The sequence below is a fragment of the Globicephala melas genome, chromosome 4 (genome assembly GCF_963455315.2).
Source record: "Globicephala melas chromosome 4, mGloMel1.2, whole genome shotgun sequence".
Lineage (NCBI taxonomy): Eukaryota > Metazoa > Chordata > Mammalia > Artiodactyla > Delphinidae > Globicephala > Globicephala melas.
In genome coordinates this window covers 93,971,249-93,995,602 of record NC_083317.1, presented here as the reverse complement: position 1 = coordinate 93,995,602, position 24,354 = coordinate 93,971,249, and the positions used below count along the sequence as shown (strand labels likewise).

Here is a 24,354-nt window from a genome sequence, read left to right as displayed (position 1 = left end):
TTGCGTCGAATCAACTCTTTGCGACCTCGTTAGGAGAGAAGGGAACAGCAGGCTGCCTTGTGTGCTGCCCACTGTTTGTTGATTCTAGCCCAGCGCGGTGTTTTCTAGTGTGACAGTGTGCCTTCTGGAGAGATGCGGTTGTCTTCTGATTCCCCCTTTCCTTCTCTGAATTTGTGAGCCAAACCATGTTATTTAACACGTAGTAGTCACTCAGTAAATAGTTGTCGGATTATCCAGTGGCATGTGTAACTATTGAAGGAAAATGATAGTTTTTGATATTTTTAAAAATCCTTGTTACTCGATGCTGGCTGTGAGATCATAGGTATACTGCTAGCATTTCTCCACAAGGTGGCATTGCCCTACTCCTAAATAAGCAAGGTTATTTTTATCTGCTTTTCCTCCATGTTTTCCTTCCACAAAACACTGTGAACTGGGTGGTGACATACTAGTTTTGTTTTGTCTTCTTGAAAGGGTAAAAATATCTTTGGCTAAAACCTACCTTGTTATTTTATTTTTAATTGTTAATAGCTAAACTGTATAGAAAATAAGTACTCCATTAAATAAACACTTATAAATTAGTAGTTTGAGACTGTGAGAGAGAGAGAGAGAAAGAGAATATGTGAGTGTGTCTGTCTGTGTGAGTTTATGGATACCTTGATCTTGCCATATTGAAAGTCACTACTGGTTTAAGACCTGATATCTAAAGCACATTAATGTTTTTGCGGTTGTGTTATAGCTGACTGCTTCTAATATGGAAGGGAAAAGCTGCCCAAGTGAAGTTTTGGTTTGTACGACGAGTCCTGACAGGCCTGGACCTCCTACAAGACCCCTCATTAAAGGACCAGTTACATCTCATGGTTTTAGTGTTAAATGGGGTATGTTTTGTTGCTGTTGCTGCTGCTGCTTTTTTGACAGGTTTTTAAAAACTTGATTAATTTCAGTAGTGACAAACCAATAAACAAACAAATCATATTATTTGAGGGAGTTTTACACGTTTGAAATATATGTATGAGAAACATCCTGAGAATTCTACAAACTCGTAAAATTGACAATTGTAAGAGCATTTCATTTACTTTATGATTTTCCTGTAAGACACATTTTTTCTCCTATAGTTTTAATGTATTATTGATTTGAATGTGGTAATCTCTGAATATATTTCATTCTTCAATAGCTTGCCCTTAAAAATGTAGCAATACTTAATATAAAAATTGATGTATAAACTTAGTATTAAAAATAAATTTCAAAATTTAGGTAAGTCATATTAAATTTTACAGAAGTTTAAGTTACAGTGAATTAGGAAGGCTAGTTGTTTGTATATCTTTGGAAGTCTTGGAATTCAGAAGGTTTTCATATTGAAGTTCATCATGGTATTTGTGGGGATCTGGTAGAGGGTTTTGTGGCTCACCTGCATAGATTATTTCAGCGAAATGAATGCCATTAGAATGTTGATAACATTTGCAGCTGTATGTGAAACATAATATGCATGATTGTCACTAATGTCATACAATAATAGTAACTACCAAACAGGCAAAAAAAAAAAAAAGAAATCTAAAATAAGATTTTACCTGGCAGTCACGTAATGTAAAGGGAATTTAAAACATTATTAAATTGTTATTGGAGACCAACCACTGAGACATATAACTGCTTCAAGTTATGTGGTAATTTTGAGGCAGAATTATTCCCTATAAGATGGATACGATTAAGAGAAACAAAAAATCTAGGTGTGCTTTTTGCCAGATCTAAAGCTTTTATTCTCAGAATATCCTAGAAAGTTCCGTCAACACTGAGTATTTACTTTCATTAGCCATATGCTATATTTTAATTATTGCTGTAAATATCTATTGCCGAAGTTTGCATACATTAATAGAAATTACAGGTGAAAGGAGACGGAAATTATATGAGTAACCTGAGGGTATATCTGAAATACAGAGGTGGCCAACTGATAGTAGAAGCAAATTCTGTGTAGTCTTGCAAAAAGGTATTTTCCTGCTCAGAAAAGAAAACTCTTGCAGGCACCGAGTTAGCAGTAGACAGATATGACACCTAAGGCGCACAGGGCTCTAGTAACAAGCCGGAACCTCCTCCTCAAACCAGCTCTTTGGTACAGGTTCTTATTGATCCGCAGCTCTGCTTTTATATTAGGTTCATGTGGGATACAAAGTTTGCTTAGTAGCAAACTGATGGGACAGATTTGTTGTATTCTGATCTTTTATTTATTTTGTCAGTAAGTTTTGCACCTCCCTTTTCTTCCCTCTCCGTCTCTCACTGATGATATAAGTGAAATAAAAAAAGGATAAAGTAATTTTTAAAAAGAAATATATGTATATTTTGTCTTATATAAAAACCATCAAATATTGAAGAGCAGGCTTCAGAATCTCAAAATAAATAAATGAACATAACTCTTAGAAAAATAACTCCATATTTTGAGTTTTGTTCATGTTTCACTAAATAAGTGCTAACATTTTTGACATTTCTAGCTCTACGCTTTGATAATCAGAAGGTTTTGTGGTTTTGTTTCCTTTGTTTTTCGAGAAAGGAGTTGGGTGAAATAATATATTAATTATTGTGCCTTTTGGTTGAATCCAGAATTTAGACAGTATATTATATGATTCTATGTGTGCTAATAATATTTACTAACAAAAATCAATACACTTTTATAACTAATAAGGCATTTGCTTACTTTCCAGATCCTCCAAAGGACAACGGTGGTTCAGAAATACTCAAGTACTTGCTAGAGATTACTGATGGAAATTCTGAAGGTGAAGTTTGTAGAAATTGTTTTGTTCAAGTCCTGTTTTCTAATAAGATAAACATTTATATAATAATAGCGGGCAATCATTAATTCTATTGATAGAGGTACTACAATAAACAAGCCTTAATCACATATTGACAGTTTTTTCTTTCAAACACAGCATCGGGGATCAGAGTCTGCTTGAAATGTACGTTTTTGTCGTTTTTAAAATTTTCTGTCATTTCTTTAAACCAGAGGTCCCAATTAATAGAATAAATGTGTTTTTTATCTCTCTTGGCACGCTTTCTCTAGAAATTCTTATAAGCAGAGAAAGTGTCAGAAGCAATCAGCAGGAAGGGTAAATTGGAGACAGCAAATGAGTTTGGTGCACAAAGGATGACAAAATATAGTATTGCTGTGGGCTATTGACAAGTGTCACGCTTTGTAACAAGTTCAGAAAATGTCTTCATTTTTGTTGTGATTTCTGAGTCATATTATTTCTTCATTACTAGTCAGACGAGGTGAATTAAAGTGGGACAGTGTTACAGATCAGATTCCCTTTATAGTGTCTTTTAAAAAATTCTTAGATCTTCTTTCTGATAAAATTTATTAGGCTTTAATAGAAAAAAGTATAGTCATCCGAACTTTAAAAATGACACCCATCTCACCACTCTAATAATCCCTGTAACTTAAATTTTTTTTAAAAAAGTGATGCATATGGGAAAAAAGGAAAGAGTTAACAGCAGCTTTTACAAACAAGCAATGCAGGTGTGTGGCTTGCTTTTTATTCTGTGCCACGATAGCCACCTGGAGTGTTTTGTTTTTCATGTCAGTTGGGCCCTATTTTAAGCTGAAAAACATGAAAATGCTTTGAGATGGGCACAGCTGTTCTTAACATAAAATCACATTCTATGCTAAAAATCTGACCTAGGAGAGAAGTCACGGATGTGCGGTGGCTCATCGTGAAAACTTAAATATATTTTGAATTTTTGTGGCTCTCTTGACCACTGGTGACAGATCAAAAGTAGATGCCATCTGTACCTAAAAGTTAACAACGTTGCCAGTGCGTGACGTCAATGATTAATTGAATCTCCTCGGTAGTCCTTGTTCCCAGTTGCCTTTTCAGTGCAGGTTGTTTGATCGGTAATGTCAGGATGACTGTCTTTAATATTCCCCCTTGTCATATGGCCCTAGTGCACGTGGCTTCATTGTAAATCTGACCTAATAAGCAGCTGAGGGCATTTGTGGAAGTTAGTAACTATCATGGAACAGGGTAAAAGTATTTTCCCTAAAACAACTGCATGGAGTAAAGGCCTCCTTTAAAATAGTCTGCTGGAAACATTGTGTTAGTGGGAGCAAGACAGAGGAGGATAAACATCCCAGATTTGTGGGGCAGGCAGGCCGTCAGTCGAAGCATCCCCAGTGCTCTTCACCTGGTGGCATCAGCTTCACCCAGGCCCCTCCAGTGGCTCTGCTTGCTTGCTTTATTCCAGAGAAGTGGTCAGATAACCTGGGTCACACTGAATGTTTCATTTTTAATGTCACTCCCTCAGGTGTTTTTGTCTTTTAAGTGGGGCTCCATGGAGACAGCAGGCCTTTTACCCAAAGGACTTGGTCTGTATGGGGAGGGGGAGGTTTCACTCACTGTGACCTCCGGGCAGATAAGAGCCAGGAGAAACTCTTCAGTGGTGCCCTGGTCTGACCAGGAACCTTGTGGCCGAGCAGCCTTCCGCCTGCCCAGCTGGCCTCAGGGGCTTCTCACACCATCACCACTTCCTAGCTTGCTCAACACCATCCGCTGTCTCCTGCTGCGGGGCAAGCTGCAGATTTCGTGTGCTTTCCAGCATCCCAACCTCACAGTCAGCAAACGTAATCATGGTGATATAAGTAGTCTAGCCAGCAGTACTAAGTATTAAAAATGACTCCATGTTATTTTAGTATTTAACTTTGTAAAGGAGATGGAAAGAGGGCACTGTGGCTGTTTAGGAAAAAAGAAAGAATAGGAGATGCTGGTTTTCATGGAAACCACTTAGAGCTTTTTCTTATCAGGAATGGTTGGTACTGTTACGTTTTTACAAAAGGCATAATCTCATACACGGGTCTTGTTTTGCAGCGAGTCAGTGGGAAGTGGCCTACAGTGGGTCGGCTACAGAGTACACTTTCACCCACTTGAAACCAGGCACTTTGTACAAACTCCGAGCATGCTGCATAAGTACTGGTGGACACAGTCAGGTTGGTTTTGTTTCAGTATAAAAGTAAACATCTTTGGTCCAACTCAGACAACCCATCTATAACATCAGAATAAATTGCTGTTTAAAAATGTATCTTGGTAATGCAGCCTGCCATGGTATCACGTCATGAATTCAGAGTTTTCCAAATTGTGCTTTAGTGGGTATCAAAAGATAGACCCAAATGATTCTCAACTGAATTGTGCTGCTTTCCAAGTACATCCCTCACTTAATTTCTCAGAAGACTTTGCCATGATCACCTGACAGTTGAAAATTGAGGGTGGTCTGCAATTTTCATTAGCTAATAAATAAGGGGGTGAATCTCAGTTATTGCAATGATAGAAAAGCGTAGAATTTAGAGCAAAAAAAGATACGGCCTCCAGCACAGCTTTTCTTGTACCACATCTGGCAGTTTTGTGAAAATGAGAGACACACCTTCCTTGAGATACTTTGCTGCCATCTGCTGGAAAATTATTGTAAAAGCCACATAAATCTACGATGACTGAGCTGAAAGGCACCGCCTGTGATTACGCAGTGCCCAACCTACACATCTGTAGGCAGCCCCAGTTCTCTTGCTGTCTCTTTCTTTTTTTTAAATTGAAGTATAATTGACTTACAGTATTACATAAGTTTCAGGTCCACAACATAGTGACAATATTTTTATACATCACAAAAGGATCACCACCATTGTCTACAATTTATATGACCTTAGACCAACCATTCAACACGTCAGGAAACTTGGTTTCAACTTCACAGTGTTCTCATAGGCTCAAAACAACGTAACATGTACACATGAAGTGCTCTAGAAATGAGATATCAGTAGTTATTATCTAAATGGTGTTAACATTCAGAAAGTGAGTGAGAGGCAATATGGTAAAAGATGTTTTCATTGTAGAGATGTTTAACATTGTGGTTTTGAAACCATTAGTATTGAGAGAGAGTGCACGCGCAGTGGTGGCTTATAACCTTGTTACCCTGTACTGGGTTGACTTTTCAAAAGAACACCTGCCATTAGGTGCCGAATTTTGCCACTCAGCCCACCTCTGACGTCGTTTTATGTTTATTTTCTTTTCCCCCCGAGGATAGTGGTACTATGATGTCTAGACTGTCCATATAGACAGACTTCTGAGGTAAAAAAAAAAAGGTCCACCTAGACGACGTTTATGCAGTGCCTCCCAGGGTGGGGATGTCCACATCAAAGCTACAGATGATCAGCGAGTTCCTCTTACATGCGAGGTGCTGCACAAGCCTACACAGAAGCGGCAGCGCTCCTTGAATGCCTAAGTACATCTTCTCTGCACCTCGTCTCCTCAGGATGGAGGCTGAATTTGGTTGAGCTGCATAGGTCTACCATGCTCCTCCTGTCTCAAAAAGGGGTCAGCTTCCATACGACCAGGCTTACGCAACCAGATCCTGCAAAAAAGAAGGCCTGCTGATTTTAGTATTAACAGAACCTGCTGGTTAATGTCAGACTCAGTTGATTAATATTGACTTTATTTGCTTTTCTGCTCTGTATGTGGATGGTTGGCCATTTATGACACCATTTAAGAACTGCATCCAGCTGTTGTTTTGTGTTCTCTTCTGTCCTCCTGAAGGGTCTCTAATTTTTGTTTAAAGGAAAATAACAGTGTGCTTAGGATACACAACACTCAGAAAGTCAACCTACAAATCTGACATCAGAAATAATTATTTTTACCAGTGCTGTATGCGGTATATGTCCATACTTAAAACAAACACATACACACACACACACACCACAGAGACGAAGATCTTATTGCATAAAAAGTGTAAACATTCAATGTGTAACCCTCTTTGGAAGCATTTGCAGGTATGGGGTGGAATTTGCTTGGTGTATAGAGCTCTGATAAATTCAAAGTAACTAAGAGATGATTCTCTCCTGTATTTCTCCTGCAGTGTTCTGAAAGTCTCCCTGTTCGCACACTAAGCATTGCACCAGGTCAGTGTCGCCCACCGAGGGTTTTGGGTAGACCAAAGCACAAAGAAGTCCACTTAGAGTGGGGTGAGTGAACACATCTTCACGTTGCCAATTTGGACAAGTGGAGATTGAGTTTAAGACTTCATGCTTTGTAATCAAGTTCCAGGTCTCCCTTCTGAAAACCATATTTGTTTCTATTGAAAATGCCCATATTCTGTTCAATGTACATGGGCTTGGGTTTGTATTCTCCCCACGTTGTCACTCACCCTCCTGTATTCCTGATGTTGCCACACGTGCTGTTCATCCTCTACCCTCAGAGGGCACTTTTATAGAAAATGTTTCAGAGCAGCCAGTCTTCTCAGGAATTTTTCAGCTTTATTCATAAAATAAAAGTTGTGCTCAATTTAGAGGTTAAACCAAGAAATAGTTCATCAGGTAACATCTAATTCCTCCTCATCTTTGCTGCCTTGTTAAGCGTGGGTCCTGGTGTTTTACTGTATCGACTCAAACTGTATTAGCATTTCCTGTCGGGTCAACAATTTACAAGCATGTAAAACTGCAAATATAAACCTGCAAAACGCTGTCAGACTATTGTTCCCCATCACTTATGCCTAAAATAAGATAGTGTGCCAGTTTTGGGTCCTCTAACTTGATTTAATGTGTCCTTTGGTTTCAAGTTAAGGAGAAGATTTTCTCCCCTCTATTTCTTGTGTTTACCTGGCATTAGAATATAAAGGAATTGCCTAAAAGTTCTACAGTTTTGGAATTTTGTTAATATCATTAAACGTACTTGCTTTGGAAAGTATGGATAACATCATTCAAAAACTTTCTTCTGTATATCTTTCTTTTTGGAGTGGGGTTTCTTTTGTAAATACCGAGGACAGGCCACCTACGTGATATTTTGCAAACCTTGTGGAAAGTGAGGTGTGATAGGGTCAACTGGAAACACAAAAGTGTTCTGATATGAAAAACATTCTCCTTTCCCAGATGTTCCTGCCTCTGAAAGTGGCTGTGAGGTCTCAGAGTACAGCGTGGAGATGACGGAACCTGAGGATGTAGCTTCGGAGGTGTACCACGGGCCCGAGCTTGAGTGCACCGTTGGCAACCTACTTCCCGGAACCATGTATCGCTTCAGGGTGAGAGCTCTGAATGATGGAGGGGTGAGTACACGCTTATACACCGTAACAGAGATATAAGGTCCCGGCACTTCTGTTTCTACCCTCCTAAAATCCTTAGCAGTATCTGTCCCACCTTGACAACCATTAAAGAAGTGTATGTAAAATCTAATTTCTGAAGATACACTGTTTTGATTTCACGTAGACCCAACATTGGAAATTTTGTTTTGTCCTCATATCATTCTATTAAGATAGAGTTCAAGGTTAATAACAACATCACCCTTTAGATGCTTTTGGTAGTTTTTAAAATAATTTCCTATTTTCTCATCGACTGTATAAATTAGTTATGGGAAACTAGGACTACATAATATTTCTTTATCATATTGTCTAAATTACCCAGCAATGTCTTACATCAGTTTTTAAAACTGGACTGGGGTAGAGGCTAGGGAGGCCAGTATTTTTTTTTTTTTTTTCGTTTATTTCAAGTGAAAACTGTAGAACTCTCTGGTCCTTCTTACTACTCCATCTGAAGTTGTTGAGGTGGGCTGTTAGAGATTGGAAGAGTATGTCTATATTATATCCACAAAGGTGATTGGTTTTTGTCTTTTTTTAATTGCAGAGTGATATGGATTGGGGGGCAATTCATAATGAGAGTGAAGTGACCCAGAAACTACAGGGCTTTTTGGTGTGTCAAAGATGGGCAGAAACATAAAAGAAGGTAGAAGGGTGTGGGTAGAGCAAACCGCTGCTAAAGGCCCACAGGGTGCCAGTGGTGTGTATAGATGTACTCCATGCAGATAAATAGATGTCATTAATTGATGAGATTTTTACAAGTAAGAAAGCCCACTGACAGTGACAAGAAGTTGACAATGACTCTTCTAGTTCTCGGTGGTCCTGTTCACGCCTTTCAGAAGCAAAGTATGTTTGTCTTTAGTCCATTTCGTGTTAGCCATGCTGACTATGAAAACATTTGGTCTGAAGTATGATCACAAGCCTTTAACAGGAGCTGGATTTCTTCTAATTGCTCATTAGGAAAGAATTTCAGATACAGGTATTTAAATTAAAACACACACACACACACACACACAAAACTAAACAATAAAAATGTATTGGTGAGAAGATAAGAAAGCCTATGCACCCAAACTTTTATAAGTAAAAAGAGGATGGGGGCTTCCCTGGTGGCGCAGTGGCTGAGAGTCCACCTGCCGAGGCAGGGGACACGGGTTCGTGCCCCGGTCCGGGAAGATCCCACATGCCGCGGAGCGGCTGTGCCCGTGAGCCATGGCCGCTGAGCCTGCGCGTCCGGAGCCTGTTGCTCCGCAACGGGAGAGGCCACAACAGTGAGAGGCCCGCGTGATGCAAAAAAAAAGAGGATGGATGGTGATGATCACTGATGCTGCAGAAGAAATCCTATTTTACTGTTAATCTGGTGCTTCTCCCCATCAATTTTTCAGAGGGATTTTTTTTTATCTTTTCATGATAAAGATAAATGTGCTGTTAAAAAGGAAAAAAAAAGATAAATGTGCAACTGGGCTGACTTGAGTTTTACTTTCTCCTTTCACTAATTTATCATATAAAGAAAGTATCTTCAGCCTTGTTTTTAAATTCTGTTGCATTGGAAGTTAACCATATATTTGACTCATAATCACCTTCTGTGGGCCACTTCAGAGAGCTTCTCCCCCACCCCCAGTATATTTGCAGGTTATATTGTTAGAAAATGTGAGAGGTTTGGGGTTTTTTTTGTTTTTTTAATCTTTTTTTTCCATTTTGAAAAACACAGTCACATACTTCATTAACCTGAAAATTACTTCACTCTTTGCCCCAGCTCATTGAAGTATCACATATTCCACTGTTAACATGGTGGTGATGGTTCTCTCGACGTGTTTTAAATCTGTAGCGGTGGCTGGCTCTGAGCAGTGTGGTCACTGATGGTGGTGGAGGAGAGGAGTGCAGTGTAAACCTTCAAATAGTTGAGGTGGTGGGAGACATGCTGAGAAAACATTAACAGGACCATTGGTTTTCAAAACGGAAAATACCAGTAACTAGAAGAAGTACTCAAAATTTGATAACCAACAATCCCACGAAGATTTTTGGGCATTAAAAATTAAACTGCAGTGTGCATCTGACTTAGTTTTCTTTGAAGCCTTCTGAGAAATTAAAGGAGAATGCTGTGATGTAGCAAAAGTCAGCATTTTTTGTTTCTTAGGTCACAGCAAAAATGTTTAGTAAACCAACTTTCTAATCCTTTTGAATTAAAAAAATATATATTTATAAAATAGACATTTACTACTTAGGGAATGTATGTTAGAAGAAAACCTACATATTCAACTGAAAGTGAAGACCATTAGGTAATACTTTTAATCAATTGTATTGATGATGGCATTAGCTTAGCCCTTGTTTGGTTATAAGCTTGTGTTGTGTACACACACACACACCTACAAGCACGCATGTGTTTTTGTCTTTCAGTATGGTCCCTATTCTGATGTCTCAGAAATTACCACGGCTGCAGGGCCTCCTGGACAGTGCAAAGCACCTTGTATCTCTTTTACGCCTGATGGATGTGTCCTAGTGAGTTGGGAGGTAAGTCAGGCACATGTTCTGCATCAGTTTGTTTCTTCTACTTTATCTGCCCCCCAGTGCAAGTTATGAGGGACCCACAAAGCTTAAGTTCACATACAGGTTTTACACAGTCATCTGCCTTGGCGCTTGCCAAGAGTTATGGAAATTTTACCACTGGTCAGAATTGAGAGGAAATTGAGTATCTTTTTCATGCTTTTCTTTTCATGTATTTGAAATATCCTAAGGCATGTTGCTCTCTTTCTCGGATTAGTCAATTGAACACAAACATCATAGGATTTTCTTTTCAATGAAATTAACCACTTAAATTTCCGTTTTCCAGAGTCCTGAAAGCTCTGGTGCTGATATCTCAGAGTACAGGTTGGAGTGGGGAGAAGATGAAGAATCCTTAGAACTCATTTATCATGGGACAGACACCGGCTTTGAAATGAGGGATCTGTTGCCTGCTGCACAGTATTGCTGTAGGTTACAGGTAGGCTGACACTATTCGGACATCTCTCACAAATACTGGTGTTCCATGATAGACTCTGGGAAACTTACTCAAAGGCTCGTGATGGAGGCCATCAGGAGGGGCGATATGGAAAAAAAGAGTCCTTTTAAATAAAAATAAATGTAATTGTTTTGGTATTTTACAGTTAATTTTTACTTCTCCAAGAGGTCCTAAAAAGTAGGAACAAAACCAGAATCATCTCCACTGTACTTCTCACCACGCTTGCATCTTGCTTGCTGGTTAATTCACTGAATGAAGGACCGAGTCCAAGGCAAAGGTGGCACAGCTTCTTAGGGAAGATACCTTCTGTATGAATTTTCTGAGATGCGCATTTTGGTGGGAAAGCCACTTAGACAAAAGGCAAAAAACATATAAAACTTCCCATTCCAGATGTTAAATGGAGCCAAAAACAAACACTAGAGTAGTTGTTAAGACCCACCTCCCACGTCCCAGTGACCATTAACAAGGCTTGTTATCTGTAAGCTTCCACTTGGGTGTCCAAATAGAATAACATGAAGAATAATTTCTTTTGTATTATAATTTGTCCTCATCAGCTCTCCCATGAAGTAAACGAGATTTTAGAGTACTTCACCTTCATTTTTTTGTAAGGTAGTTGCCAATGTTTGTTTTTTTTTTTTTTTTTTTGGCTGCGTTGGGTCTTTGTTGCTGCGCGTGGGGCTAGAGGGGGCGACTCTTCATTGCGGTGCGGTGGCTTCTCTTGTTGCGGAGCTCGGGCTCTAGGCGCGCGGGCTTCAGTAGCTGTGGCACGTGGGCTCAGTAGTTGTGGCTTATGGACTTAGTTGCTCCGCAGCATGTGAGATCTTCCTGGACCAGGGATCAAACCCATGTCCCCTGCATTGGCAGGCGGGTTCTTAACCACTGCGTCACCAGGGAAATCCCCAAATGTTCTTATAAGGAAAAAAATATTGTTAATAACATTTATTGAGCACACACTCTGTGTCAGGTACTGTTCTAGTTGCCAGGGCTACAGCAGTGAACCCGAAAGCCTTGCCCTTGTGGAACTTACATTCTAATCAGGGAGTAATTAAATGAAATAAATACTATACTGGTGACAAATGCTATGATGAAAATAAAAGCAGAGAAGGGAAATAAGAAATGAGTGGGGTCACGGGTGTTGGGGTAGGGGTGACTGTAAGTTTTAATATGGTGTTCAAAGAGGTCTCCCTGAAAAGGCAACACTCGAGAGAAGCCTGAGAATACGATTGAATGGGCTGTGTAGATGTCTGGGGAAAAGCTCTGTGGACAGAAGGGGCAGCAGGTTGCAAAGGCCCTGAGATGAGAGCAAATTTAGTGTCCCTGTGGAACAGCAAGGAGGCCAGTGTGGCTGGAGCAGAGCGAGTGAGAGGGAGGGTAGTGGACGATGAAGGCAGAGCGGTCCTGGGTTCTTTGGGAAGGTGGTGGCGGTGAGCAGATTAGATAGGGTCTTCTAGGCAGTTGTGAGGCCTTCAGAGGTTATTCTGTATCCAGTGAGAGGCCATTGAAAGGGACAGTGAATACAGACTGTGGGGCAAGGGCTGACACAGGTACCAGTTAGGAGGTCATTACAGCAACCAGATATGAAAGAGTGTAGTTGGACTAGGCTGGGAAAGGATGTGCTGATGCTTTGGGCAGGGGTATGAGAGGAAGAAAGATGTCCAACAGTGACTCAGAGATAATGACTTGAACAACCTGAAGGATGGGGAAAACCACAGGAGGTACAGTGGGGTTTTTGATGAGCAGGAATGGGGTGGAGTCTTAGAGCTGTACAGACACTTAAGTTTGAGATGCCTATTTGACATTTAAGTGGAACTATTCAGTAGGCAGTTGAATACACTAGCCTCGCATTCAGGGCAGAGGTCTGAGCTACACAAATAAATTTGGGAGTAGGATATAAATGGCATTATATTTCCCTGAGACAAGATGAGATGTCCAAGAGTTTAAGCAGAGATGACAGAGAGGTGTGCAAGGCCCACGGCCTGGTGCCCTCCAGTGCTGAAAGGTCCCGGTAACGAGTAGCAGCCAGGAGAGGTGACAGACGCAGCAGCAGCGGCAAAATAGAAACAAGAAGATGGTCCCAGAGACCGAGTGAGTGAGGATTTGAAAGCGGTGAGTGATCAGGTGTCAGTGGTGACGCTCAGGTAAAGTCAGATGAGGGCTGAGCATTGACTTCAGGTACGAATTTAGCATTCACATGGAAAACAGTAGGTATCTTTTCTAAAATTCCTATAGCTCTTCCAGAGCAGCACTTGAGTTAAAAGTCAGATTACTGAATTTGGGTCCCAGCTTGGCATCTAAATCTGGGGCCTGAGTACTTAATTTGACTTTGAGTTCCCTCCTCTGTGAAAGGCAGATAAGAATACCTGCCATATATTATCTACCTCAGATGGTTATTGTGACGATTGCATAAGACAATACATAAACTGAAGTGGGCTATGCAAATATAAAGTGTTATTTTTAAACTATTTTTCATAAGAAACGGTGATGGCAATGTTCTCTCTTATTAGCAGAGAAGATGTGATTGGTATTTTTTAGAAAGTGGTATTAACATAAACATTGTGGAGGATTTATTTCTACCTCCATTTCTAGCAGTAATCGTATGTTACTTTAGACTTATTTAACGCCTAATGTGGAGGCATTAGAATGTGCTCATGGGGTAATGTGGACTTTGTCTCGCTATTCTGTTTTTTAGGCCGTTAATCAAGCTGGAGCAGGACCATACAGTGAGCTTGTCCTTTGCCAGACGCCAGCATCTGCCCCTGACCCTGTCTCCACTCTGTGTGTCCTGGAGGAGGAGACCCTCAACGCCTATCCTGATCCGCCTTCTGTGTGCCTTGTACTGAGCTGGGAAGAACCGTGCAATAATGGATCTGACATCCTTGCTTATAATATTGATCTTGGAGACACTAGCATCACTGTGGGCAACACCACCACCCACGTTATGAAAGACCTCCTTCCGGAAACCACCTACCGGTGAGTGCAGGAAAGTTGAAATAAAGCTGCGTGGACACGTCAGCACTTGGGGCTACAGAGCCTTCAGGTCCTAAAGGCCAAATGGGTGAATTCTAGTCACTCTTAATATATTTGAGTACCAAATGCTAATATAGCTTAAAAACTCATACTACTTTTTACTTTATGAGTCGGTTATAAATTGATACAAATCCTAACCCTTGAGGGGGAATTTCACCTACCATTTCAAATCAGTTCCTCCTTGTTGTTTTTTTTGATAAACTACTTTTCTTCGTGTTTTTACTGTGACTCATCACTATGGACACCCTCTGTCCCCAGCATGTACTTGGTCCACCTCTGAAGCAGGGCTCTGCCATACTTCTGATCCCCCAAAGCAGACACACTGTCACAGAGCATTTGTGATGGAGCTTTTGCTCAGGATTTCACGAGGGGCCAGTGAAAAGACGTTACATCACACTCCACCCAGCGAAGCTCAGTTACCACTTGCATTCTTTCTTTTCCCCAGAGTTCCTGTCAGGGAGCCAGCACCTTACCTTCCTCTTCTCACACACCTTTTTCTCAACATAGCCTCTTACGATTTCAAGTCATTTAACTCTGTCCCCAGGGTGCCATAGCTGGGGGGACCAAAACAGAAGTTTAGGATGAGCGTTAGAGGAGTGCAGGAACCATCTGGTTAGTCCAGTGCCCTTTGTGAGATTAAACGGCTTCTCGAGGTGAAGGAGAGCACAGATTCAGATACAGGTCCTTAGCGGTGTCTTTGGGCAAGTTACTTAACCTCTCGGTGTCCCAGCTGCTTCCACAGGGTGAGGAGAACAAGATTACTTACCTCAAAAGCCTGTTGTAAGGAGTGAGCAAACAAATATGAAATGCTCGTATAGAGCCCAGCTGTACACAGCACGCGCACAGTAACAGGGATTGTGATTTCCATCATCACCAAGACCTTCACCCAGGAAAACTAGTTCTTCTTGGGGTAGGGCAGGCAGGTAAACTTGCTGCTAGAAAAGGGTTTATCATTTCACTTATTTTTTTTCTGCAGTGCTTTCTAATGTTATAATCTAATAGACTACATTTTTTTATCCCCAGAAACTGAAGAAAGAAACCAGCTTAACAGCTGTAAGATACAAAAGTCCCATCCTGCCTAAGCATGCTATCTCTGCTTTCCCTCTCTTACCAAGCCTTTTGTGAATGATGCATATAAGTGTATTCATTTTGCTTTTCAAAACAGTGACAGTCTTTTGTTTAGTCTTTCCTTCTTTTAAGAAATCTCTGGGGCACAGTACTTATGCACTGTGGGTCTATGAAATAGTGATAAACACTATCCTTGCCCTCAGAGCACTCGGAGTTGGGGGACACTTAACAGCAACCTAAGATAGCAGATGCTTGTGACCTCACAGGCTGAAAATAACACTGTACAGAGTCCTGTTGGCGTTTCAGAGAGGAAGACCCAGGGTTCAGAATGATAGGGATGGTTTGAAGTGGGAATCAAGTTAGAAACTGAATAAAGACGGTATGACTTACAATGGATGAAGAGGCAGGCCAAGGGCATTTTTTCATTTTTAGCATTGTAGCCAATCTCAGAAAACCAGCCACCACCTTCGTTTGCTAACCAAATACCGACTGACCATTGTGTCCAGAGCACTCTAATCAGGTCCTGACGGAATCCAGAGGTGAATTAAACCCAGAACTTGACCTCAGGGACATTCCCCAGTGGTGATGCTCTAAGGAGACCTGACCATGAGGTGTCTCTCTGGGGGGGAAATGACCAAGTGAATGTCATCCCCTAGCTGTTTCTAAGAGACTGCATGTCCAGAACATTGCCTGACTTGGATTCCTCAGGCCAGAAAACCTATGAAGAAGCCACTGGCTCAGGGCTCACTGAAAGGTCTTTTGTCCAGTGTGATCCACCCCATGTCTACGCAGACTGGACTCAGACCCGCAGGTCAGTCCTCTGAACATTCGGGTCAGAAATCATAAAAGGGCTTTTAGGGCAAGGTGTCAGCCTGAGAATTTTGCTTCTTCCTGCCATTATGCATACCTTAAAGGTGGCTTAAATGATTATAAAACTTTACGGCTTTTAGAAGGTTGATATTGGAGGAACGCTGATGTTTATTAGTCAACATATAGTTGAATGACTTCAAGAAAGAAATCTAGAGGTCAAAAGCTCAAATGAAGGAACTGACCTAGGGGATCTTTGCTTATTGATGAAATGCCAGTTACAGTGGAAATTATCAAGAATATCTTCCACATAAGTGGTTGATGAAAGACATGTTAAAAAGTACCTCAGAGATTAATTCTGTTTTGGAGAAGATGAAATGATTTAGTAATGTACAGTTTAGATTTGGATAGTGAAACCTCAAGAATCTATTTAAAAAGTATTTAATGGATGTAGCATAAATAATTCATTTCAGTATTAATATGCAAGGCTAGCTATATTGAGCTGAACATGGAAAGTCACATTGGGAGGATGTCACCTCTTAACCTTACATGGTAGCTTGTAAGACATCATTTTAGACAGATTGCATGAAAAATGTACAGCTTTAGAAAAGACAGATCTTTGGCCCTAAGTCATATTGTGTTATTGGCAAAGAAAAAAAAGATTTAGCCAGAGTATTTGCTGGCCAATCAATCAATAAATTGGATGTTTCACATTTAAGGTCATCTTTGTCCAACTCAAGGAATTTTATTCCTATAGCACCTAATTGGATTCTCTATAGTAGAACTCCAGTCAACCCATAGTCTTGTTCTTTTATGTTTCAAAAACACAATTGCAGTAACTGTGGTGAAATACAAAATGAGTATTTCAGGGAACTAAGGGTATAATTTTAGTCCAATCAACTTTTACCTCACCTTTTTTTGTCCCATAAATTGGTTAAAATATAAGTGAACAGATCATGATGTTCTAGATAAAAATGTGGAAAGAAACATTTTAAGCGGCAATGGGGCTTGTTTCTTTTGGGTTTTTGTTGTCGTTTTTAACGTTTAGCAGTTACACGTTGTTCTCACACAGAGCATATCCTTTCTCTGTCTTGCTGGGACAGAAATGTGCACCTCTCCAGCCAACCTACTGACACAGAAATGGATCCATCCCTTCTCCACCGGTGCTTGCCAAACTGTCCACTGGCTTGCTGACACCCTGTATAGAATTTGGTTGGAATTACAATGATATTTTTAAAGACATTACTTTTAAGCTTAGAACTGAGTTTGTGTTTTGGTTTGCAGAGAAAAAAATGTTATTGAAAACAGAGAAGTAGGTTTCGTTTGCATGCTTCCTGCCACAGGGAGCCATAGACTTTGTGAGCTGAGACAAGATTGCCTGGTGTCACCCCCTCCCAGCACCCTGGCGTGAGCATCTCCGGTGATGGAGCAGTGTTTTCAGCTTCTACTCGCCAGGCAGTGCATTCCAGTCGTGGATAACTCTATTTCTATAGAGGTTCCCTTGTATTTTGTCAAAACCCCTCTATAGCTAAAATCTACTCAGTTGGTCCTGGGCTCTCCCCCAGAGCATCAGCATCACCTAGAAACTTATTAAAATGCAATGTATCAGGCCCTACTGGAGGCCTACAAATCAGAAACCCTTGGGGTGGGGCCCAGCACTCTGTGCTTTAATTAGCCCTGCGGGAAATTCTGATGCATGTTAAAAGTTTGAGAACTCTGCCCTAGAGCGATGATTCTGGAATGCTGATGTATTTAGGAATCACCTGGAGAGGTTTTGCAGAATACAGAGGTCTGAGCCCCACTCCTAGGGCCTAGACATCATTATCTTATTATTTCAGCTGTCTCCTACTTAACCATCTTCACTTCATTCAGATCTGTCTTCACTGGCATGGGTTTTCTATAACCCCTTCAATCCTCTTCATCGGGTGATTTCTGTTTCTTGATGGCCTCTTTAATGAGTTAGCGCCCTGACCTCCAGGAACGGTCTGGCTGGCTCAGAGCAGAGCAAGACTGTCACCTTCCCTGTTCTCCATATTGAGCAGTCAGTAAGGTCACCTAAGATTACTTTTTTTGGCAGCCTCATTATATGTCTGACTCATATTGAGCTGTCAGATAACTAAAACTTAAGGTAGATTTGTCTGCTGTGCTGTTTTTGCTCGGTAAAATGCGGATGAAAATAACATTTGTTGAGTCCTTAGTATATGTCAAGAACTGCATAAACTTGTCAAGAAGTGAATCATAACTCATTTCATTCTAACAAGATGAAGTGGGCTTTATAAGGGGACAAGTTCTAAGTAGTTTAAAAATAGTGGACTGGAGTCAGACAGCCTTGACATCAATCCTGAGTCTCTCACTTGGTGACTCTGTGACCTCTGGCAAGCTATTTAGGCTCCCTGTGCCTCAGTTTTTTGATCTGTAAAAAAGGGATAATTACTTTACATAATAGGGTTGTCATGTTTTAGACTTCAGGCACCTTGTGTGGGACCTGACACCTGGTAAGTAAGCACTCAGTAAATTATCTGTTGCTAATGCCTGGTAGGGTAGGGAAGAAAGGAGCTGGCAGGTGGGTTATGACCAGATTACAGGTAGAAATGTGTGTGGGAATCTGGCATTATCTTTTAAGCCACAGGAGACATTTAAGGTTTCTTTCCTGCCAAGACAGGGCACGAAGAAAAGCAGGTCTAAGTGCCTGGAGACGGAATGTGGCACTGGTCTCTGAGGAGCTGTCAGAAGTAGCTTGGTTAAAGGGAGGCATGACTCTGAGCTAGCTAAGGTTACCCTTCCAGGGAGCCTTCTCCGAGTAACTTTACTCTGAACACATCTTTTCCCCTAAAGAGGTTTTCTGTATTTAAGCTACTATTTATTATTTCCTCAGAAGTTATCTGAAGATGATACTACTTCTTCATATTTTTCTCTTCTTAATTGGATGATTAGGTAGATTGGTGGGCTAAAAAGCCCATCTTTTGCTTCTTAGGCCTGTCTTACCCCAGCTCTTCATGGAGGAAGCGGGGGGCTGTCTTCACTGTCCCCTCACTCAAGGCATCCCGAGTACTGGGACAGCTAACTGTGATTGAGAAGTCACCTTCCCCAGTTTTCAAAGTCATTCTTCTTTTAGCATACATAGTGTCATTTGAGAGAGAGAGAGAGAGTGTGTGTGTAAAGTGCATTATGTTAGGCTATGATCTTCTGAAGCAGTAATGTATTTGGCATCTAAAATTAGAAGATATTTTAATAGTGGATTTTCAGTCAAAATTTATAAAGAATATACTTCTTAATTTATTTTATCAGTATTTTCAGTGTATTGATGGATACTGCAGACTTCTAGATACTTAAAGAGATTTTTCACATTAGTCCTGCCAAGGTAGAGCGTCTCAGAATTAAGTCACTTCCCTGAATTGGAAAGCAAAATTCCATTTCCCTTATACTTACTTTGCAGAGCTTAAGATTTCAGAAAATGATGCACCTTGCATGTTAAAAAAAAAAAATGCAGATCCTATCTAAATGTCAAGATTAACATGTTACTTCAGGTAAAGAGAAAATGTCTCAAGTTTGGGTTTGGGATAGACTAATTTAATAAAACTTGAAAATCGTTTTTTTCTGAGGCGAATTTTTAGAATTGTTCCTCAGGTTAGTGTTGTTGTTGTTTTTTTTAATCAGTCCTGGATGAGCTCTCACTGGGATTAGGAAATTATTTTCACACACTGCATTTTTCATCCCAAGACAAAAGAAATATTAACTACCTTAGTCCTTGTTCAGTTTTCTCAGCCTCCTAGACTAAGAGTTCTTAATATTTTTAGAAGACATGGCCTCATTTGATCAGTTCCTCAGTTCTATTTCAGTTTTGAGTGCTACTTTATCATTAAAACTGATTAACATTAGCTCAGTACATCAGCTACATGGAAAAATGTTTTCCATGCATTTTTACTGAAACACATTTTGTTACTTGAATAAATTGAAGCAAGTATTTTAAAACCTAGGCAGTTCATTCCAAGGCCAGAAGTTGTTTTACTAATGTGAAGATAAATTTGACTGTTCTAAATGTCTGTTTCATTGGCAAAAGGCAGTTGATGAACTGAAAGTGTGGTTTGAATTAAAATGATCTTTTGGTTGGATTAGAAGCTGCGTTTGGCTCAAATTATGCTTGGAGGGAATGGTGTGTCAGAATGCACGAAGACTTTGAGCCTAGAAAGACCAGGTTCACACCCAGATCTGACCTATATCTGCTGTGAAGATTAGTGCAAATGACTGAACCTAGGCGGCCTCAGTTCCTGCACTTGTGAAATAGAGTAATTCCTTCCTCATGGGGTTGGGGTAGAAATTAGAGACAGTATCAAATCTAGACTTCAGCACCTAGTAGCCACTGTATCAATTAGATGGAGTTATTTAACCTGAGTTGAACTGCAGTTTGCTCAGCTCTGAAAGCAAGAGAAGGGACTTCCCTGGCGGTCCAGTGGTTAGGGCTCCACGCTTCCACTGCAGGGGGTGTGGGATCAATCCCTGGTAGGGGAACTAAGATCCTGAGAGGCTCGTGGTGTGGCCTAGATAGATTAGATAGATAGATAGATAGATAGATAGATAGAGAACACACTCATCTCGCTGCATCCACGGGTACAGAGCGCCGACTGAACTGTGCCATTTTATATATGGGACTTGAGCACCCATGGATTTTAGTATCCACAGGAGTCCTGGGAACAATCCTCTGCAGGTACTGAGGGACGACTGTACTAGTTCCTACTCCATAGCATAGTCCCTTGAACAGAGCAAGTCCTCAGTGCTGTTTGCTGCAGTGGTTATTAACATTTTCATCTGTTTCTAAGGTGTTATCTCACCTTCTGAGAAGGCAGTCCTTTTAGCTGTTGCTGTGTCCTTGGCCGTAATTTAGAGGAAGGAGAAACATAGATCGTAGCAGCAAATTCCTCAAGTAATAAAGTGAAGTGGTGGTAGTAATACAACTAAAACGAAGATGTACGTTTGTGTGCCCAGTACAGTGCCGCTCCTATAGATCCCCAACACGTTTTCTTCACTGCTCTAGGAAGGAATACGGTCTTAAAAGAAGTCATAAAAATAGTAACTCCATAAAGTAGCACTTCAAAGTTCACCAAAGTGCTTTTAGCCACCTTGAATCCTTTTCTGATTGTACGGCAAAGTATAAAATATTAAAAATAGAAAGTACTGGGCTTCCCTGGTGGCGCAGTGGTTGAGAATCTGCCTGCCAATGCAGGGGACACGGGTTCGAGCCCTGGTCTGGGAAGATCCCACATGCCACGGAGCAACTAAGCCCGTGAGCCACAACTACTGAGCCTACGCTCTAGAGCCCATGAGCCACAACTACTGAGACCGCATGCCACAACTACTGAAGCCCACACACCTAGAGCCCATGCTCTGCAACAAAAGAAGCCACTGCAATGAGAAGCCCGCTCACCACAGCTAGATAAAGCCTGTGCGCAGCAACGAAGACCCAACGCAGCCAAGAATAAATAAATTAAATAAATAAATTTATTTTTAAAAAAGTACTTCCCATATTCCTTATCTTAATTAAGTAATCCTATTTGTAAATGCAGCGAAGATTTCATAGAGGAGGAAACTGTTACTTAAAGGTGTTAGATCCTTTCCCCAAGGTCACCAAAGTGATGAGCAGAGTAGGCAGAAAGGCTTCACTGCTAAAGAGAGTTAAAATGCTACCATAGTATTCTTGTTCTTGGTGTGTGTATGTGTGTGTGTGTGTGTGTGTGTGTGTGTGTATGTGTATGTATGTATGGCTAACATTCCATATGCCTACCAAATACTTCCCAGTTAAAAGGTCAGAGAACCCTAGAGCTACAGATATTAGGAACCTAGTACCTATCAAAATACTGGGAAGGCCTTGTGAAGAAAATGAATTTACAAAAGTAAATATTAAATCTACATTTCTTTCTGCTGCTTGATACTTGTGTATTATAAGCTATTTTTTAATTCTTATAAATGATTCGGATCTCATAATTTTTTTGTCTTGAGCAGAACAACAACCTAAAGCAACCCATTACCTTCCTTTCTTTTACTTAATGTAGCTAAAGGGCTGTTGAGGCTGCATGGAGCAAAACAGTAGGATCACCTTGAGTACAGGTGAGCTTGGCTCTGGAGGAATATGGGCAAGCAGATGGAAGGAAGCATCTTGGCCTCTGGGCTCTAGGAATACCTCTGCCCAGAATAAAGGGAAGGAATGGCAGTCTGGACAGTGGAAAGACATTGATATAAACTTTGTAGGTGAGGAAATTTGTACACCATTGAAAAAAGACTGAGACTTAAAGTCTGGCTTAATCCCCTTTTCCTGAGTAGGGAAAAAAGGTAGTAATTTCTACCACAATGATGACCACCTTTTTAAAAAGATTTTTCCTCTCCAGTTGCAGAAAAATTTCTTACTTTTCAAATCACAGGGGAACAACTCTTATCTTAATACCATGCAGCTATTTTACAAGACTCATGCTGGGAAGCAAAGAAGAGTTTATTGTAGTCTTTCAGTGCTATGTTGAGAGAGTGACATTGCATTATCTACAAGAGACCTGATGTAGCCCTAGTTTAATAGAATCTGGGAAAAGTAAGGCTCTTTGTAATGGAACTTTTGCTGTACTTTATCAGCGATAAGTGTTTGCTACATTCCAAACTGTGAGGCAGATATTCATCCAGTTTTGGGTGATTATCAATAGAGCTGGTATAAACGTGTATGTGCGGGCTTTTGTGTGAACGTAAACTTTAATTCCTCTAGAGTAAAGTCCAAGAAGTGTGATTGCTGGGTCATATGATAAATGTATGTTAAAGTTTATAAGAAACTTTGTAAGCAAATTGTTTTCCAATGTAACTATACCATTTTGCATTCTCACCAGCAAAATAGGAGAGTTTCCGTTGTTCCTTATACTTGCCAGAATGGTATTAATAAGCATTTTTTATTTTGGCCATTTTAATAGGGATATAGTATTACCCCACTGTAGTTTTAATTTGCATTTTCCTAGTGGCTAATGATGTTAAACATCTTTTTTGTGTGCATATTTGCCATGTGTATATCCTCTTTGGTGGAATGTTCCAGTCTTTTGCCCATTTTTTTTATTAGTTGGGTTGTTTTGTGTTGTTTTGCTGCTGAGATTTGAAAGGTCTTAGATGCATTCTGGATACATTCTTTTCACACCATATCTAAAAATTCTTTAATTCTAGGTAACAAATATTTCCTCCTGTTTTCATCTTAAGAGTTTTATATTTTACATTCTACACTTAGATCTGTGATCCATGAGTTAACTTTTGAATAAGATCTGAGGTTTAGATTGAGATTTATTTATCTTTCCTTTTGATATCCAGTTGTTCCAATACCACTTGTTAAGAAGACTATTCTTTCTTCGTTGAATTCATTCTGCACATTTTTGAAAATCAGTTGGCCATATATGTGTTGGTTCTGTTGGTCTATGTGTCTGTCTGATACCACACTATCTTGAATACTTTATAGGAAGCTTTATAGTAAGATCTAAATCAGATAGTGTGATTCTTCCAACTTTATTCTTATGTTTCAGATTTGTGTTAGCGATTTTAGTTCCTTTGTCTTGCCACGTAACTTTTAGAATCAACTTATCTATATCTACTAAGAAGAATCCTGCTGGAATTTTATTAGAATTGCATTGTATCTATAGATCCCGTTTTGGAAGAATTGACATTTTTTCTGTATAGAATCTTCCAATTCATGATCACAGTATATCTCTGTCTAGTTAGGTGGTCTTCAATAGTCTCAGCAGTGTCTTGCAGTATATTTCTTTATTTCCTATCTCTGTGCCTTTTTTCCCACACCCACCGGCTGGGACTGGTACCTGACATTAAATAGGAGTGGTGAGAGTAGACATCCTTGCTTTGTTCTGATCTTTCATTTAGTCTTTCACCGTTAAGTGTAATGTTAGCTGCAGGTATTTCTATAGATGCCCCTTTTGGGTTGAGAAATTTCCCTTCTATCCCTAGTTTGCTGGGAATTTTTATTATGAACATATGTTGAATTTCATTAGATGCTTTTTCTGTATCAATGAGTATGATCATGTGGTTTTTCTTCTTGAGGCTGTTAATATGATGGAACTGGCTAAGGGTTGGAGAATGAGACAGTGTAGAAAAGAAATAAAAAAAGAGGAATGGGGGAATTTTCTCCCATTCAGAGACTCTTTGCTTTCTTTTGAGCCAGGCAGCTCTCTGCCCATGCAAATGTCTGTTCCTGGATTTCAGGCTGCGCCGTTGAGTCTAATCCAGTGAGTAAAGGAGGGGAAAAATGGTAAATTCGCTGCTGGTTTGGTGATAGTTCAAATTCTTCCCCAAATCCTTCAGCTGCTATTTCCTTTCTGGACTTCTTAAATAGCTGCTCTGTTTATTTTGTC

General features: G+C 40.3%; 1 protein-coding gene across 3 annotated transcripts in view; it reads left to right on the top strand.

Moving 5' to 3' along the window:
- FNDC3B (fibronectin type III domain containing 3B) overlaps positions 1-24,354 on the top strand; it is a 352,410-nt gene that overhangs the window by 294,933 nt on the left and 33,123 nt on the right. For 2 of the 3 annotated variants that reach the window (XM_030863519.2, XM_060298416.1), the window contains 9 exons: positions 737-875; positions 2,688-2,759; positions 2,913-2,939; positions 4,845-4,963; positions 6,874-6,979; positions 7,883-8,055; positions 10,477-10,590; positions 10,910-11,059; positions 13,767-14,047. In XM_030863519.2, the coding sequence (XP_030719379.1) occupies positions 737-875; positions 2,688-2,759; positions 2,913-2,939; positions 4,845-4,963; positions 6,874-6,979; positions 7,883-8,055; positions 10,477-10,590; positions 10,910-11,059; positions 13,767-14,047 (1,181 nt within the window). The remainder of the gene's footprint in view (positions 1-736; positions 876-2,687; positions 2,760-2,912; positions 2,940-4,844; positions 4,964-6,873; positions 6,980-7,882; positions 8,056-10,476; positions 10,591-10,909; positions 11,060-13,766; positions 14,048-24,354) is intronic. The other variant, XM_030863564.2, reaches the window with a different exon arrangement.